General features: G+C 38.3%; 1 protein-coding gene across 2 annotated transcripts in view; it reads right to left on the bottom strand.

The window, feature by feature from the left end:
* Positions 1-18,006, bottom strand: part of CC1H1orf87 (chromosome C1 C1orf87 homolog) — a 78,814-nt gene that overhangs the window by 17,028 nt on the left and 43,780 nt on the right. For both annotated transcript variants that reach the window (XM_049617065.1, XM_049617064.1), the window contains 2 exons: positions 16,561-16,658; positions 3,982-4,046 (listed from right to left, as the gene is read on the bottom strand). In XM_049617065.1, coding sequence (XP_049473022.1) covers positions 3,982-4,046; positions 16,561-16,658 — 163 coding nt within the window. The remainder of the gene's footprint in view (positions 1-3,981; positions 4,047-16,560; positions 16,659-18,006) is intronic.

The following is an 18,006-nucleotide window of genomic DNA, read 5'->3' as shown; positions in this document are numbered from 1 at the left end:
CCTACCAAACTATATTCCAGTTCACTAATCCTTTCTTCAGCTGTGCCCAACCTTGTGTTCAACTCATCTATTGAGTTTTTAAAATTTAGTTTTTATATTTTTTACTTCTAGATATTCCATATGATTCCTTTTATAGATTTATTTGCTAAAATTCTCCATCTTATCCATTTTTTACATATATTAATTACAGTTTTTTAAAAAATCCATTTCCTCTTTTGTATCATTCCTGATTATTTATAATTAAATCTGGACATTTTGTATGAATAATTCTAAAGATTTTATATGATTTTAACTTCTTCCAAGGTTTTTTTTCTCCTTTCTATACGATATTCAATTTGAATTCCAAATAATAGCTTTCAGAGAAATACTGTTCTGTCTTTTATCTAGTCTTCGGGTTGATCTTTCCAACAGGTTTGGTCTGCTGTAAACTAGTCCATTCTATATCTTAGCATAAGTCACAGATATTAAGTATTTATGTGATAATCATGTGTACATTAAAAAACAAGTTCATAGGATTCTTGTGGGTCCAAATGAGATAAAGTTTGTGATATAAGGCATATATATATACATGGATCATTTTAATAGGTTATTATAGAATCTTTGAATGAAAACAGGCCCCAGGAATGAGAAAATTCACAATTCTTCACACTCAAAATGAGTAGCTGCCTTTAGTTTCTTAAAAGGTACCTTCTTTCCTTTCATAACACTCACCTGTGGAACTAGAAAAATGGGAGATAAAATGCACCCCCCTTCCCTCCTCCCCCCCCCACTGAGGGCCTAAGAGCACTTATCAGCATAGCTCTAGCAATACAGAATGGGAAGAGATCAAGACATTAACTTTCTCAGTAAGCAACAGGCCATCACAACAACAATGCCACGATAGCATTGCCACAGTCCTGTCATTCTGCAGAATGCAACATTCCCTAAAAACTATTGTCAGACTCACACTTAGCCCTGTCAGAGCAGTAGGGCAGGTTTTTATTTCTTTCACATTTTCTGTTCTTTTTACAGATGAGAAAAATGGGTCCAAGATACGTAAAATAAGTTCCAATATAAGGTGGTTATTTAGTTGTAAAAGTGTGACTTCTACCCTTATTTTTATATGGTTTTCTATGCCATATGTTATGGGTTAAATTCTGTCCCCCCAAATTCTTATGTTGAAGTCCTAAACTCTTGTTCCTCAGAATGTGACTGTATTTGGAGACAGGCCATTTAAAGAGGTGATTTAGTTCAGTTGCAGGCCATTACAATGAGGATACCAATCTAACTGGTGTTCTTATAAGAACAAAAATTTGGGCACATACAGAGACACCAGGGATGTGCACACACAGAGAAAAGACCATGTGAGGATAGAGTGAGAAAGAGGCCACCTGCAAGCCAAAGAGAGAGACCTCAAAACAACCAAGCTTGCTGACACTGACTTTGAAATTTTAGTCTCCAGAACTGTGAGAAAATAAATGTCTATTGTTTAAGCCACTGTAGCAAACTTATGCATCAAATGACCCAGCTTATATTAGAGAAAGAGAGAGTGTTCGGTTTAAATATTTGTTGTTGAGGGGCGACTAGGTGGCTCAGTCAGTTAAGTGTCCTACTTTGGCTCAGGTCATGATCTCACGGTTCATTTCGTGAGTTCAAGCCCTACATCGGGCTCTGTGCTGACAGCTCAGAGTCTGGAGCCTGCTTCAGATTATGTGTCTCTCTCTCTGTCCTTCCCTACTCGTACTCTGTCTGCCTCTCTGTCAAAAATAAACAAACATTAAAAAATGTAAATATTTGTTATCATTTTTAAAATTTTTTTTAACGTTTATTTATTTTTGAGACAGAGACAGAGCATAAACGCGGGGGGGGGGGGTCAGAGAGAGGGAGACACAGAATCTGAAACAGGCTCCAGGCTCCGTGCTGTCAGCACAGAGCCCGACGCAGGGCTCGAACTCACAGACTGCAAGATCATGACCTGAGCCGAAGTTGGCCACTCAATCGACTGAGCCACCCAGGTGCCCCAATATTTGTTATCTTTTGATGTACTTGTTATGTCTTTTCAACAAAAGTGAATTCTCTGAGGTTATAGGCTTCACCATGAAAAATGAACCCTGACCTGAGATCACTCTGTTGTCTTCTAGCATATCCCTTTTGTCTCTTTTCTATAATGGTGGGCTGGGGATCTACACATTTCCCAGATTCCCTGGCCCACTGGCTTTAGGCTGAATTCCAGCAATGGTAGACGTTTGGAGGGAGATTGGAATGTGAGAGGAGTAGAAGTACTAACTTCCTGTTTTTGGAGTCAGTATCTGTCCAGCATCAGGGGAGAGCTATTGCTATCATGCTTTTCACCATTCTCAGCACTAATCATCTATGGAAACTCAAAATTCAGGTTAACAGCTACAGCACATCCCATTCAGTGGGCCCAGTATTGACCACATGGTGCTCTGTCAAAAATCCAAGCACCAGCCTCATTTGTGAAGGACTGAGATTCAAACTATGTGGCGTTCCAAGAACGAGCTGTGTGGCACCTCCTTCAGAGTTCTTTCTCTAGCTGCTTGGCATATTCTCGGAGATCCTAGAATCAGCTAGGTAGGAATACTAGCCAAGATCCTGCTATTAGTACCCTTTGTCTGTGTTCCTTTAGCCCTAAGGATGATAGCTGCTTCCTACAGCTACTAATACCTGGGTTACCTCCACTGTCATGTTTTGAATTGTGTCTCCTAACACAGCTACCACTGGTGCCCATTAATGTTGTCTTATTTGGAAACGAAGTCTTTTTTATGTAATCAAGTTCAGATGATGTTGTTCTGGATTAGGGAGAGCCCTAAATCCAACTAACAGTGATGTCTTTATATGAAACAGGAGAGGGGGATACAGATACAGAGACGTTAAAGAGACGGAGAGGGAAGAAGGCCAGGTGAAGACAGAGGCAGAGAGTGGAATTAAGCAACCATAAACCAAGGAATACTTGGAGCTACCAGAAGCAGGAAGAGGTAAGGAAGGACTCTTTTCTAGAGCTTTTAGCATGGCCCTACTTGGTTTCAGACTTGTAGTCTTCAGAACTGTGAGAGAATAGATTTCCGTTATTGTAAGCAACCCAGTTTACGGCACCGTGTTGCGGAAATAATTACACACACCATTCTCTTTTTGCTCTTTGAATCTCCTAATGCTTGTGCAGCCAATCCCCCAATCCCTTCAAGCTTTTGGTACCTTGTATTTTGATCCAAAAGGTAATTAGTAAATGGTTGATGGATGTAGTAAATAGAGAAATCGCAACAGCAGATTAATATCAATGCATATTTTTTCACCTGTCATATTTAAAACTTGCTAATTGCTAAATATTTTGCCCAAATTCATCTTTATAATTTCACTTAATAATATGTCTTGGAAATCTTCCTGTATTTAGGCCAGCCATGTTATTTTACAGCTGTGTAGTTTTATCAATTGCATCGACTGTAATTTAATTAAATTGTCCCTGAAAGGATTTTTCATTGTTTTCCATTCTTATTTTTTATTAAAAAAATGTTTTTTTGTGTTTCCATTTTTAGAAGCATTTACCAAAAAATATTGCAATAGGCTTTATTTTATTTTATTTTATTTTATTTTATTTTATTTATTTTTTTGTGAGATGCAGGTAGGGTAAGTACCTAGCTGAAGGATTCCTAGACCTGAGGGGTTGTGCCCTTAGGAATTCTAATAAATAATGTCAACTTGTATAAGTGTGCCTTATCCATCTTAAAGGGCTATCACTAGAGAATGTTTCATGATATAACAAAACCTGAAGGACTATGCATTTTATGACCCAACTGGCCTACAAGAATAGCCAGTGAGGCAATTCTGACTCTTGCCTTTTCTTCACTGGTGAGCCACTTACTTTTCTGGGAGCAGTGAGATGGAAGCCAACAAGCAAACCACCGCAGCAAAGTTGGACAGTCAAGAGTAGCTCTGGGAAATGAGGGGGGGCGGGTGTCTCTCAAGGAACAAAGTAACCTAACTCACCTGTAGGCAAATCATGTGGCAAATCGGAGGAAGCTTTACTCAACAGTTCAACAAAATTCTGCCATCTGTGCAGGAAAAAAAAAGCACATAGTATTGGTGGTCAATGCAGAAGCTCTGAAAGAAATGTGCAATAAATGTCCAAGTTTATGTTGATAGTGATATTGAGGGAGCCTTTTGATACCTGTATCGTTCATGGTGTAATTCAGGACACAGAAACTACTTCAGGTGTCTCTACTAGAAAGGGCTTTCATATGGGAAAATGGGTGCTTACAAAATTATCGCAGGCTCAGTAGAGTGGAGGTTGGCATCTACTGTTCTGCTCAGGATCAGGCTTTAGCAGATACAGTCCTGAGGAAATTCTGACTGATGTCTCAGTTGCCCGTGACTGTGAGGTTGGTGACTAGGCAGTACAAGGTCCATTTTGGCTGCTGGAAAAACTGATGCCTGCCAGGGTCTGGCATGGCTACTACTGCAGGAAAATAAATATTTAAAATGTCCCTCCCCGCCCCTTCTGCCTTTCAAATCTCATGCGGTTGCATCTCACAGATGGAACTTAAATCAATTCCAGAAGGTTGGTGTCAAATATTCTTTTGTAGCCTTCCCAGGAGTGGGAAGTATTACAATACAGGAAAAAAAACATAGGAGGGGTTAGAAGTGGGTGCTGAGTGCAAATAGACAACATTTAGTGAAATCCCCAAGCAGAAACTGCATTAAGCAATATACGTGCATGTGACAGAGAGTCATTTAGGCTGGTAAGTACTTTGGAACACGTTGGTAGTGAAAGTCACATGTATTTGCTTGCCTAACACCTACCCTCCATTTGTATACAAATATATTCTTCTCTGGGGTGAGGGACTATAATCAATGTCCCATACCCTACCCTAGCCAATGTTGTGACTCACCTTGTCTAATTAATCTCTATTTATTTATCACTTTCTCCATTCATCCCTCCCTACCTTCCTCTCTCCCATTCTCTGTCTCTGTATCTCTCATTAATTTTTCGTTCTGGGCGCGCCGGGGTGGCTCAGTTGGTTAAGTGTCTGACTCTTGATTTTGGCTTGGGTCATGATCTCATGGTTGTGAGATCGAGCCCCACATCGTGCTTTGTGCTGGGCATGGAGCCTGCTTAAGATTTTCTCTCTTCTTTTCCCTTTGCCCCTGCTCATTATCTCTCTCCTTCCCTCCCTCCCTCTCTCTCTCTCTCTCAAAAAAATTGGGATTCTGGTTTTTTTCCAAACTTTTATTTTCCCCCAGATTTTGCATAACACCATATCCTTTCAAAATATTTCTTTTTGCTTATGTTAGCAAAAGGCAGTTTCTGTTGCTAGCAACCAAACTGTACCTGGTAAGAATTTTTATCTCCTCCTTGTCCATCAGTCAAGCAAATATAAAGAATAAGTTGTGAGATACAGAAGCCCTGGATTTTCTAGAAGTGGTCTAATGTCACGTGACAATAAGATAAAAAAATGATTCATTAGACATGCAACTGGTCTGTTTTGCTTATACCTCATAAAACTTTCCCTATACACGACATCACAAATCAGAAAAGGTCTATGGTTGGTATAGAAAGTAAGGCTTCTAGACCTTCCTGTCACTTTGGGCACAAGAATAGATAAGGCATAGGTATGCAGCACCACAAACCAGATAAGGTGATGACTTTATCAACTACTGAGGTGCTCTGCAGGGAAAAGACAGCTGGAGAAGCAGCACTCTCGAGAAATATCTATAATCATGCAAAGATCTGATCTTAGCACAGATCTGAAGGTGAACTACAATAAAAGAAATTCCTGTCTTCTATGCCTGTTGCAATTCTCTCCTCTTAGGAGGGCCAGGCTTCTGCCTACTGTATCTTCTGACCCTTTGAAAAACAGCCACAACAATACAACAACAGGATGCTAGTTCCGTTGATGTTTCCTCATTGTACATTTCTTCTTCAGAGCTGTTAGAAGCTATCAAATATGAGATAAGGCATTTGGATCAAATGGCACCAGAAACTCTCCTGCCCCTTCTTGAATGGTGCTGAGAGGAAGAGGAGGAGACTGCGAGAAAATTTTGTCAGCATTGAAACTGGACACTGCCTGATTTAAGTGGTGTATAGGATTTATGTGACCAATGAAAACTTTAAGTTCCTTCTAATAAAATATTTTCTTTCTTCCATAGTCTTTACATTACCCTGGAACCTTCAAAGAGCCATTGACAATTTGAATGTGAGAATGGGTTCCAGTTACCATTGTAGGTACTATAATTCTGATCATAGAGGCAAGTGCCAAACTCCCAACGCAGAGTCAGAGAGGTCAGGACTGGACAACAAGGTGTGTGAGCCCATTTCTAGATTCAGGCAGATCTGAGTTCAACTTCTAACTTCCACTGCAGTTACTAAGTCCAAATGGCTTTTAGTAAGCATTCTGAGTACTTTATGTGCATTTTCGCCTTTAATTTAGACAACTGTCCTACTGTCCTATGAAACGTGTAAGTGAAATGCCCAAGGACATACTGATCAGTGAGGTAGCTAGAATTTAAACTCAGGCTCTTTGACTCCAAATCCTGCACCCTTAACCATTGTGCTATATGGCCTCACACGTGAATGTAATATAATTTGGTTTCAGTTATGTTTTTTTTCTCCTTTGGAATCCCATGAACACGGCTCCAGTGTCTTCTGATATTTATTATTGCCGAAGTTTAAGGTCAGTCTGATTTGGGTTCATTTAAAATTAATTTTTTCCTTTATTTGCTTTGGTTTAGTTTTATTTTGTTTTTGGCCTGCATCCTTAAATAATATTCTTTGTCTCTGGAAACACAAAACTTTTGTCAGGATAGACATGGATACATTTTTTTCCCCTTAATTTAGCTTAGTCATACTGAATCCTTTCAATCTGTATACAGAGCGTTTTTTTCTTTTTTCCCCATCTCTGTAAAGTTTCTTCAGCTGTGGCTTTTGTTGTTAGTTCTTGTTCAGTTTTTCTAGTTTCTTCTTCCACGATGCCAAGTCCTCTTAGGTTCAATTTCTATTCTTATTCGTCTATGTCTGCTCTCTTCCCTCATTTTCTTCTGTTTTTCTTTTCTAGATTTTGTGAAAACCTCTCAAGTTTGACATTATGTATTAGATTTTCTCTGCTGTTAATTTTCCTTTTTATTGATTCTTTTTTTTATATAAATAATATTTTATTGGAACACAGCCACAGCCATTTGTCATGTGTTGTTTGTGGCTGCCTTCAGGCTATAGTGACCTAGCAGAGTAGCAGAAATAGACTGTAGACCCACAAAGCCTAAATCATTTGCTACCTGGCCCTTTATAGAGAAAGTTTGCTTACTTAAAAATATAATACAAATATCCTAATATCATCAAATATCCAGCAATATTCAGATTTCCTTGATTATCTCCTATTTTTTATTGAGATATAATTGATATGTAACGTTATATTAGTTTCAGGTGTATAACATAATGATTCAATATATGTATATAGAGAGAAATGATCACAATTAATCTAGTTAATGTATATCAACACACATAGTTACAATCTTGATTACTTCTTTTGTTAATGTTTGTTTATTTTTGAGAGTGAGAGACAGAGACAGAGTGCAAGCAGGGGAGGGGCAGAGAGAGAGAGAGAGGGTAGAAACAGAATCCAAAATAGCTCCAGGCTCTGAGCGGTCACAACAGAGCCTGAAATGGGGCTCAAACTCACAGGATGTGAGATCATGACCTGAACTGAAGTCAGATGCTCAACCTACTGAGCCACCCAGGCGCTCCAATCCTGATTACCTCTTAATACGGCTGTTGAAGCTTCAGTTTCCTTGAAACTATACATATTTTACCAAGTTCTTTCTAATTTCTTCTGTTCACTTTAGGACTTTTCTAAATTTTGTTTTAATAGCCTTTTAATCTCATTATGCTTATTACTTTCCAATTGGTTTCATTAGAGGACATGGCTCCATACAGCCTACAGAGAACACCAATGGTTCTCTAAATGTTTTCCGGTTTTTAGAATAAGTCACATCCAAAGTTCGCTGCTATTTGGAGCCGATCAGATTGCCATGACCTACCTGTCCATGGTCTGCAGTATTTTTAAAAATTAGGCCTGATAGTGGGGTTTTCTCTTTATTCACTGTCAAGTGAGGAGCTGTTCACATTCTGCACAACCCAGCAGATGAACTGAATAGTTTTCCCTTGGCCCTATTCACTGCTCATTTAGCCCTGCAGTCAAGGAGTGAGTGACAACCCTCACCGATGCCTGGTAGCCCTCTGTTGGGACCCAGGGTATGTATGTCATAATGGATACACTCAGCATATACAACTACCACGGATCCCTCTCTCTGCTCCAACCCACATGACTTTAATGTCAGGAATGATGCCTCACCAAATGCAGACATCATAGCCATGTTTACCCCTGCCCTCCTTCCTCACCCCAACTTTCTGCTCTGTCATTCCTGGGAGTTGTGCCTTCTGCATAGGTACAGGAAAGCAGTCTGTGAGGAAGTGTGCATGTGTGTATCCTTGGGTGGGGAAAAAAGGGCAGTAGTACTCTAGCAGCTACAGAAAGCAGTGCCTGTGTCATTTTGTAGTTGGTGAAGACTTGGGGCCTCCAAATCAAGGGGAAGTCTGGTGAAGGGACAAGGGATCTTCTGTCTGTTGTACTTCTCACAAGTAGACAAGGCAAAGCATGGGCGCCAACTCGCTGATTTTCCCAGATTCCATATACTTATAGTAGGTGAGATTACTTCTAGATTTTGACACTAGAGTGCTTATTAGTGTGTGTGTGTGTGTGTGTGTGTGTGTGTGCGCGCGTGTGTGTGTGTGTGTTTGGCTCTTTTTTTTATTCAGTTGGAATTTTAATCATGGATTGTTAAGTGGATGACATTTTATATAATAAGTATTATATATCAAAAAAATGTAAACAAAATCCTAAACACACCAAACATGCAAAATGTGGGCTATTTCATAGGAATACCCTTGTAATCTTCATGAACTTAACTACAGGTGACATGTTTCTTTGTGAGCTCCATACAGGCTTAAACCAAAAGTGTGCTGGTGCTGACTTCCCAAACCCGTTAACTTTCTCCACCTTGCAAAGTGTATGCTCCAGCCAAAAACCGAGTTCTCCAGACTTGCTATGCTTTTGCTTGCTTCGTTGTCTTGGCACGTTCTGCTTTTCCCTCTGAGACACTCCCCTCCTTCTTTTTTCTTGTTAGTTACTACACGTCCCCCACCAGGCTCAGCTGAGATGTAGTATAGAATAGTGCTGAAGGGCCAGCTCTGCTCAGACTGCTAGAATCACAGGTTAAGTCCCATGATCTGAAGCATTTGATCATTAGAGCCATGCCCTGAGGGATCCTGTACTCTTCTCCTCCAGCTGAAAGGGTACAATATATGCTAGAAGGGGGAGGTAGGTAGGCTGTCATAACAAAATACTGTAGACTAGGGAAATTAAGCCACAGAAATTTATTTTCTACAGTTTGGGAGGCAAGACGTCCAAGATCAAGGTGTCAGCAGGTTTGACTTCTGCTGAGATTCCTGTCATTAGCTTGGAGGTGGCTGCTTTCTCTCTGTGTCCTCACATGGTCTTTTCTCTGTGTTAGCCCATCCTCGGTGTCTCTGTTTCCAAATTTCCTCTTCTTGTGAGGATACCAGTCAGATCAGATTAGGGCCCACCCTAATGGCCTCATTTTATTTAACACAATTGCCTCTTTAAAGGCTTTGTCTCCAAACACAGTCATAGTATAAGGTACTGGAGGTTAGGACTTCAACATATGAATTTGGGGAGATGCAATTCAGCCTATAATAGAAACAAAGATTCAAAGAAGCCCAACTTTTGGGACAATTTACTTAACTGAATCTCAGTTTACTCATCTGTGAAGTGCATATAAAAACATAACTCATGGGGCTTTTGGGAGTATGAAATGAGATAAGCCATGTAAAGCATCTGGCCCAAAGCTTGTGTCACATGAAGTGCCACATGCATTGATCCCTTACACTCTCAAGTCAGGAGGTTATTTTGGTTATGTTGTTTAAAAACCCAGTGACCGGGATGCTCATTCTACTCCCACCATCTTCCTTTGTTGTCACCTTCTTGATGATAGAAGCTATGTTGTATTCTTCTTGCCTTCCAGTTAACTGTGAGAAGCACAGCCCTTCTCTGATCCATAGGCAATAAATTCTTGAATCCATACAAAAGGATTCTTTTTACATTTGACAGATGAGGAAATTAAGGTGAAGAGAAATTAGTGATTTGCCCAAGTGCATTTCCGAGCAAGAATTTCTATCTAGGCAGTCCATGTGATTCCAGAGCTCATGCTGCCTTTCCCCAAGGACAGGGACTGAGAGGTAGAGGAGGTGCCACACCAGGGAGGAGAAGTTACCTCCAAGCCCTGGGCTCTTTTGGATCATGCCTTCCTCTGGAACTTAAGAGCTTTTGAATCTGTATCTCACACCTCTCCTGGGTCTTAGGAGGGAGGACAGGATGGAGCTCCTCAAATCCAGTCTATGCTCAGCACCAAGCCCAAGGGTGGACCTAGCCATGGAACTCAACCAGTTTTTGTAAATCCCCTGTGCTTTGCCACTATCCTATAAGCTTCTGAGTTTCCTAGACCTGTCAGCATAGTGTATTAAGAGTGAAGGCTCTGAAGCTGGAGAGCCTGCTTTTGACTCAGCCTCAGTGATGAATTCATTTACCAGTAACCTGTTGGTTTTGGCCTCTCTTTACCTTAGTTTCTTCTTTTGAAAAATAATAGTACCTACCTCATGGAGCATTCACAAGGATGAAAAGAGTTAATATTTGTAAAGCGCTTAGAACATTGCCTGGAATATAGTAAGCTGTATATAAATGTTGGCTCTTAATAATAATAATAATAATAATAATAGGAAATATATTATTGAAAGTAATAATATAATAATAATTATTAATATAATTAATAATAATTATTATTTTCACCCCATATGGATACGGACTTCTGCAAGAGAAGACTGGAATTAATGAACTCTTAAAAGACATGTCTGGTTTCCAAGATCCAGCCATTGGGCAGACCCATAAAATGTCTCTAATTGTTCACTGTCTACCAATTTTTCAATTCCCATTTACAAGTAATTGCTGAATCAAACACCTCATGTTTGCTTTATCTCCTAAAATCCTCTGGTCATCCCTGGGATTATCAAACCAGTCCTTTTCAACCTAATTGCACTCTTCATAATGGGCCAGATGTGGACGAGAAGTCCTACTCGTGGCTGTGTCAATTGCGGCTTCCAGAGCAGCTACATTATTTATCCCCTCCCCCAAGACAATTTGGCTTGTGTGCCTGTGTTTTAAACTGGGTTTGAAGCATTTAATTTTGCCAATACAATTTTCGGGTATTAGTTTGCCTCCTGTTCTCTCTCTGCCCTCCTTAATTACCATTTATTGCAAAGTCACACAGAAACATTAAATGCTAATTCTGACTTACGTGTTCCTGGCCAAGAACAAGGATAATAATTTCCATCCAACACAACCTGAACTCATTTTATATAAGGGTGATTCAGAGTAGAGATTTGAAATCGTAATCAAGTCTTTCTCAAAATCTCCTTACCCTAGCAGACATTCACTAATGTCTCTGCTAATTGGTAGGCAAATGGCAAAAAACAAAATCTCAGTGTTAAAAAAAAAAAAACGCAAAAAACAACAACTTTGTAACATCGTTGGTGAAATTGCTCCTCTCATCAGCTCTTGCAACGTGACAGTTTAAGAAGGGAACACAACTCATTTTATTTGGTTAGATGGGGCTAATCCCACATCACCATAATCCCTCCTGATGTTTTATTGATTCTAAAGGACATTTAATCAGGAAGCAGCTCAGCACTAGAATCCTGCTAATTAGCAAGCAGCCACATTCCAAATGGGTTCCCAATTGAACAGCAGATTAATGGACAATATGTACTAAAATAATGATTCGTGCATTCAGCTCTTAAAATGTGTGTCTAAATTGCATCTTTAATCTCTTAAGGATATAGGTTTGCATACAAAGCCCTTAACGGAATGGATTTAATTCAACAGAAGAAGCTTTAGCCAATGACTGTTTAAGGATAAAACAGGTTTATCACTTATAAATGCAATTCTTCACTGGTTCTCATGGTTTGATGTCCTTGAACATTCAAAGGTCAAAGGTGAATAAAGAAACTGGTGCGCTTCTCTGATATGCATATAAGCATGGGAAATTGAGAATATTGATATATAGCCTAACCTCATTTGCTTCCCATTCACTCTTACTCTCATATCTCTGTTTCCTGTAATCTTTGTTCTGGACCCCATGTTTTAATCAGGTACACTATGTACCAGGTATAATGTGAGCTCTGATACTTGCATTTTCTCCATTTATACTGATGCCTTTTTAGGACTCCCAATTTTAGCTTATTGGTTTTCTATTCGGCTCTTAGCCCACTTTAATGCTTTTGCTGCTTAACCGCCTCCGCGCCGCCCCCCACCCCAGCCCCTTACTCAACTACCACCAAGATTTTACAGAAGGGAAACTCCCATGTTCAAAGCTGGTCTAGTGGAAATTCATTGGCTAGGCTCAACCTCCTCCCATCATTTATTTATCAATTGATGTTCCCATTAACCTTTACACTTCTATGTTTCTCTGTATTGCTCTTATCATCATGTGATGTATCACACATTCCAGCGTACTTATTGTTTCTCTTCCCCGTTAGAATATAAGCTTCAGGGCACCTGGGTGGCTCAGTCAGTTAAGCATCTGACTCTTGATCTTGGCTCAGGTCATGAGCTCATGTTTGTGAGTTTGAGCCCAGTGTGGGGCTCTGTGCTGGCAGGGTGGAGTCTGCTTGGGATTCTCTCTCTCCCTCCCTCTTTCTCTGTCCCTCCCCACTCACATCCTCCCCACCACCTGACTCTCTCTCAATAAAAAAAAAGAATATAAGCTTCAAGAGTGGGGAGACTGTTTAATTCATGTCTATATTCCCAATGATTAGAGTAGTGCTTGGTAAACAGTAGGAACTCTATAAATGTTTGTTAAATAAATGAATAAATAAAGTAATAAAATATTTACTGTGTGCTTTCCATGTGCCAAGTACTGGCCTACAAGATGTTGGGAATATAATGTGAGGGAAACAGTCATGTTTCTTGCCAGCATGGAGATTACGACCTAGACACTGAAGTAACAAATCATATAAATAAATACATAATTATAAATAATGATAAGTTTTAGGAAAAATAATAGCTGAGTGCTAAGAGAAAGTATAGCACAAGGAACCTGGTTTTGATGGTGTGGTTAGGAATGGCCTTCTTCAATTTGACCATGAGAGGGACTTAGTCACAATTTGTGTATCTGCATGCATTCCTGAGACTATTTTGAGATTCCATCCCTTCCTTAATTCAGTTCAATTTCATAATGCTTCTTGAATTCTAATATATGCCAGGCAGCACTCTAAACACTTAGCATACATCAATGGGTAAAAACAAAGATTCTGCCTGCCCCCTGGAACTAGAGCTTATAGTCTGAGATCGACTGGTAACAACAATAAACATCATACATCAGCAAATCACCGAATACATTAGAAGTTGATAAGTGTGGAGAAGAAAGCAGAAGGAAAGCAGGTTAAGAGGAAGAGGAGTGAGAGACCACAACTTTAATGAGGGTGGTTAGTGTAGGCCTCACAGACAAGGTGACATCTGAGCAAAAAAATAAAGATGAAAGGGTTATCATGGAGATATCTGAGAAAGAACATTTTAAGTAGAGGATACAGTCAGAGGATAGTTGCTGAGGTGGATGGGTGCATGGTGTGTGTGAGAAAAAGAGCACAGTGTAACTGGAACAGAATGAGCAAAGGAAGTTGTAGATGGAATCAGAGAAGCAATGGGGGAGCAGATCATGTAGAACCCTTTATAAGGACTTTGATGTTTTTTTCTTTTTCTTTCCTCCGAGTGAAATAAGATTCTCTTGCAGTTTCATGAGCAGAGCAATGATATAAATTATGTTAGGTTTTAATAGATCACTGTAGCTGTTGTACTGAGGATAAACTAGGGAGAAGGGAGACGCCTCGTTCAGTTAGGAGGCTATTATAGTAATCCAGGAGAAAGATAATAGTAACTTGAACGAGGTGTAGTTAAGTAACAATAGAGGTGGTGAGAAGTAACCAGATTCTGGGCATATTCTGAACATAGAGTTGATTTACTAGTTAATTTTTGATGTATTCAACACAAAATGTGAGAAAAAGAGAACACTTAAAAATTACAGGTATGTCGGCTTCATTTTAATTCAGTTCAAAATATGTTCTAATTTCCCTTTTCCCTCTTACCATAGGTTTTTTAGAAGTGTGTTGTTAGTTTCATAATGTTTGGAGATTTCCAGGATTTTTGTGTGTTTGCTTTTAATTTCCAGTTTAATTCTATTATGGTCAGAGAACATATTTTATATGATTTCATCATTTTAAACTTACTGACATTTGTTTTGTGGCTCAGAATATGGTTTGTTTTTTAAATATTTCATGTATGCTTAAAAAGAATCTGTTTTCTTCTGTTGGTGTTATGTAACTGCTACTTATATCAAGTTATTTGATAATTTAGTCCAAATTTTTAATATTGTTACTGATTTTCTATTTGCTTGTTCTGTCAATTACTGACAGAGAGGTGTTATATTCTCCAATGGTAGTTGTGAATTTGTTTATTTCTCCTTTAGTTTTATTTTTTTGTTTCATGTAACTTAAAACTATATTATTAAGGACATGAACATTTAGGTTCATTATGTCCTCTTAATGAATTGACCTTTTGGCATCCCTTGCTTTGGAATGCACTTTGTCTTACATTAATATAACTGATCCAGCTTTCATTTCACTAGAGTTAGCATGGTATATCATTTCCATCCTTTTACTTTTGGTATGTCTTATATGTTTATATTTTAAATGGGCTCCTTGTAGACATCATTTAGTTGAGTCTTGCTTTTTTAATGGAGTCTGAAAATCACCTTTTAATTGGTGTGTTTGGATTATTAACACTTAACGTAATTATTAATATGGTTGGGCTTAAATCTAACATCTCAATATTTATTTTCCATTTATATTATTTGTTTCTTGTTTCCCTTTCATCTTTTTTGTCTTTTTTATTTAAATGTTCTTATGTTTCATTTTATTTTTTTAATTAGCATTTTAACTCATTACATTCTTCTTTCAAACAAAATTATACTACTTAGTTTGTAGTATAAGAACCTAATCAAGAACATTTTCATTTCCTCCTCCCAGATTTGTATGCTATTGTCAAATGTTGCACTTATATTATGAATCCCATGCTTCAGTGTTCTTATTTTGCTTTAAACAATAAATTATCTTTTAAAGAGTTTTTTAATAAAAAATGTATTGTTTTTCATACATACATTTACTATTTCCAGTGCTTTTAATATTTTTGTGTAGATCCAAAATGATAATTTTCCTTCTGCCTGAGGACTTCTTTTAATATTTGTACTACTGCTCTGATGGTTATAAATCCTGGCATCTCCATCTTATCTTTGTTTTATAGTCTGTTTTGTCTGATGTAATTACAGTGACCCCAGCTTTCTTTGGTTCCCATTTGCTTGGAATGTCTTTTCCATCGCTTCACTTTCAGTCTGTATATTGTCTTTATATCTGAATTGAGTCTCTTACAGGAAATATATAGATATGTCTTGTTTCTTTTTTATCTATTCAGTTACTCTGTATCTTCTGATTCAAGAATTTATTCCATTTACATTTAAAGTAATTATGGATAGGTATGTACTTATTGACATTTTGTTCATTGCCTTCTGGTTATTTTGTAGTTCCTCTGTTCCTTTCTTTTTCTCTTGTTCTTTTCATTTGTGGTTTAATGACTTTCTTTAATGATATACTTAGATTCTTTTCTCATTGTCTTTTGTGTATCTACTATAGGTTTTGCTTTGTGGCTACCATGAAGTTTACATATAACAACTTATATTGATAACAGTTTATTTTAGACTGACTGGTGGAAATACGAACTATTCCCAACCTTTGTGCAAGATCTAAAAATTTTTGTGTCTTTCTTTTGTCTCCCCCCCCCCCCCAATCTGGCTTTGGGTAGTTTCCTCAAATGGATATATTAGCCAGTACTCACATGAAGACTCAAGAGCAACTCTTTAGAAAGAGAAATGTTCAGATCTCTCTTCTCCACTACTCTGTACTGTGCTTTCTAACCTTCTTGGCCTTCTTGAACTCCAAACTCCATCTTTTTAACTAAAGAAGAATCTGGGCTCTGGATTTCCTCTTCTTGTTCAGTACTTAGCTTACCTTATTTATTTTCCTTTCTTCAGGAATTGCTGTTCTGTGCTGGCTGGTGTCAAATGTCTGAAAACTATTGTTTCATAGATTCTGTCCTGTTTTTAGTTGTTTAAGGTGGAATGGTAAATCTTTTCTTGATGGTCTATGATGGTTGGAACTTGAAGTTTCCTGCTTTGTCTCTCTATGACCAAGAAGACTCTGTCCTTAATATAAGTAAACATTCCTTAACTATCTATAAGTGATGAAATTGATAGCTTCACACAAAAAACTTCTAAAGACAGATTTCAGTATTTAGTATCCTAATAAAGGACTACGTGAATAAAAAATCAACTTACTTTATTTCACCATGATAACCCAAATTCTGGTGGCTTAGCAATGTTTCCAGAAAACTCAAAGTCAGATACAATCCATGTTTTCCGCATATAGCCCTGACCTGCAGAATAAGAAAGAATTTGGAGTTTTGTTACAATGAAATTAAGATTTGAATTTCCTTCCCATAATTAGAACCCATATGATTTTGACAAAGAACTAGTACCCAGGAGTGAATTATCTCATCAGGATATCACTCACGACAATAATATCCCACTGAATGAGCACTGGGTGATATCTGGAATTGTTCAATCACTGTATTGTTCACCTGGGACTAATAGAACACTCTATGTTAAATATACTGGACTAAATTTTTAAAAATTAAAAAAATAGCAAATTTGTATTTGGTTGGTGCCGAGGTATTGCTCATTATTCAGAAGCCATTGGACTTTGAAATGTTGGTCTTAAATTTTTGTCAGCAATGGAATTGGTGGTTAAGGCCTAGAACTTATATACAATTATTATTTAGGTAAATTGCAAAAAAAAAAATTGTGTATCTCCTTTGATTTATAAAACAAGCTTGAGGTATTAGCATGGTCAATATTACTATCTGCATTTAATATATGACAAAACCAAGACTTAGACTAAGTCACCTCCTTGATGTTACACAGTTAATAAATGATGAAACTTAATCTAGAAACCAGATGCCAAATACATTCCTGTTGGATGATTGAATAAGGTGTCAGTGCTGTTTCCCAAGTACTTAATATTTTCTTAATTTAGCTGACAAATCAGTTCAGATCTCAGGTTGGTGGGTGGATGACACTGAGATTCAAACATGTCAGACTTTTAGGGGTATGATAACATGTGTTGTGTGTTTATCTTGCTGTTTAAACATGCACTTTGGAATGAAACAGTACTCATTTTGGACACCAACTCTGCTTTCTGTGATCTGTGTGACCTTTCTGTGCCCAATGTTTCATCTACTAAGTAAGACTAGTATTTTCTACTTCCTAGACTTCTGAGGTTGACATGAAAAAATAAGCAATTAGAATAGTGTCTGGCTTCAAGTTAGGCATTTGATTAATATTTGTTTAAATGAAGAGAAGGAGGAAGGGAGGAGAGAGAATGAGGAGAAGGAAGGGAGGGGAGAGAGAAAGGAGAGGACAGAGGATAGAGGGATTAGAGGAGAGGAGAGAAGGGAGAGAGAACAAGGAGAAAGAGGGGAAGGAGGGAAAGAAGGAAGGGAGGGAGGAAGGAAAGGACAAAGAAAAAGAGATGTCTAGTTTAGTGTTTGGATTAAATAGTAGCTACTATTACTACTTTGAGAGGAAGTTCAGTATAGTGACTGTATTAAGCATGTTTTTTATCTTGAGTGATTGTGCACCCCTCCCCCTCCTTCCCTCCCTCCTTCCCCTTCAGGAGGAAGTGCCCAGATCGGAAGAGCTGGGCACTTCCTCCTGATGACCTTC

This window comes from Panthera uncia (assembly GCF_023721935.1).
Source record: "Panthera uncia isolate 11264 chromosome C1 unlocalized genomic scaffold, Puncia_PCG_1.0 HiC_scaffold_4, whole genome shotgun sequence".
Classification (NCBI taxonomy): domain Eukaryota; kingdom Metazoa; phylum Chordata; class Mammalia; order Carnivora; family Felidae; genus Panthera; species Panthera uncia.
This window is presented reverse-complemented; position numbering and strand designations above follow the sequence as displayed.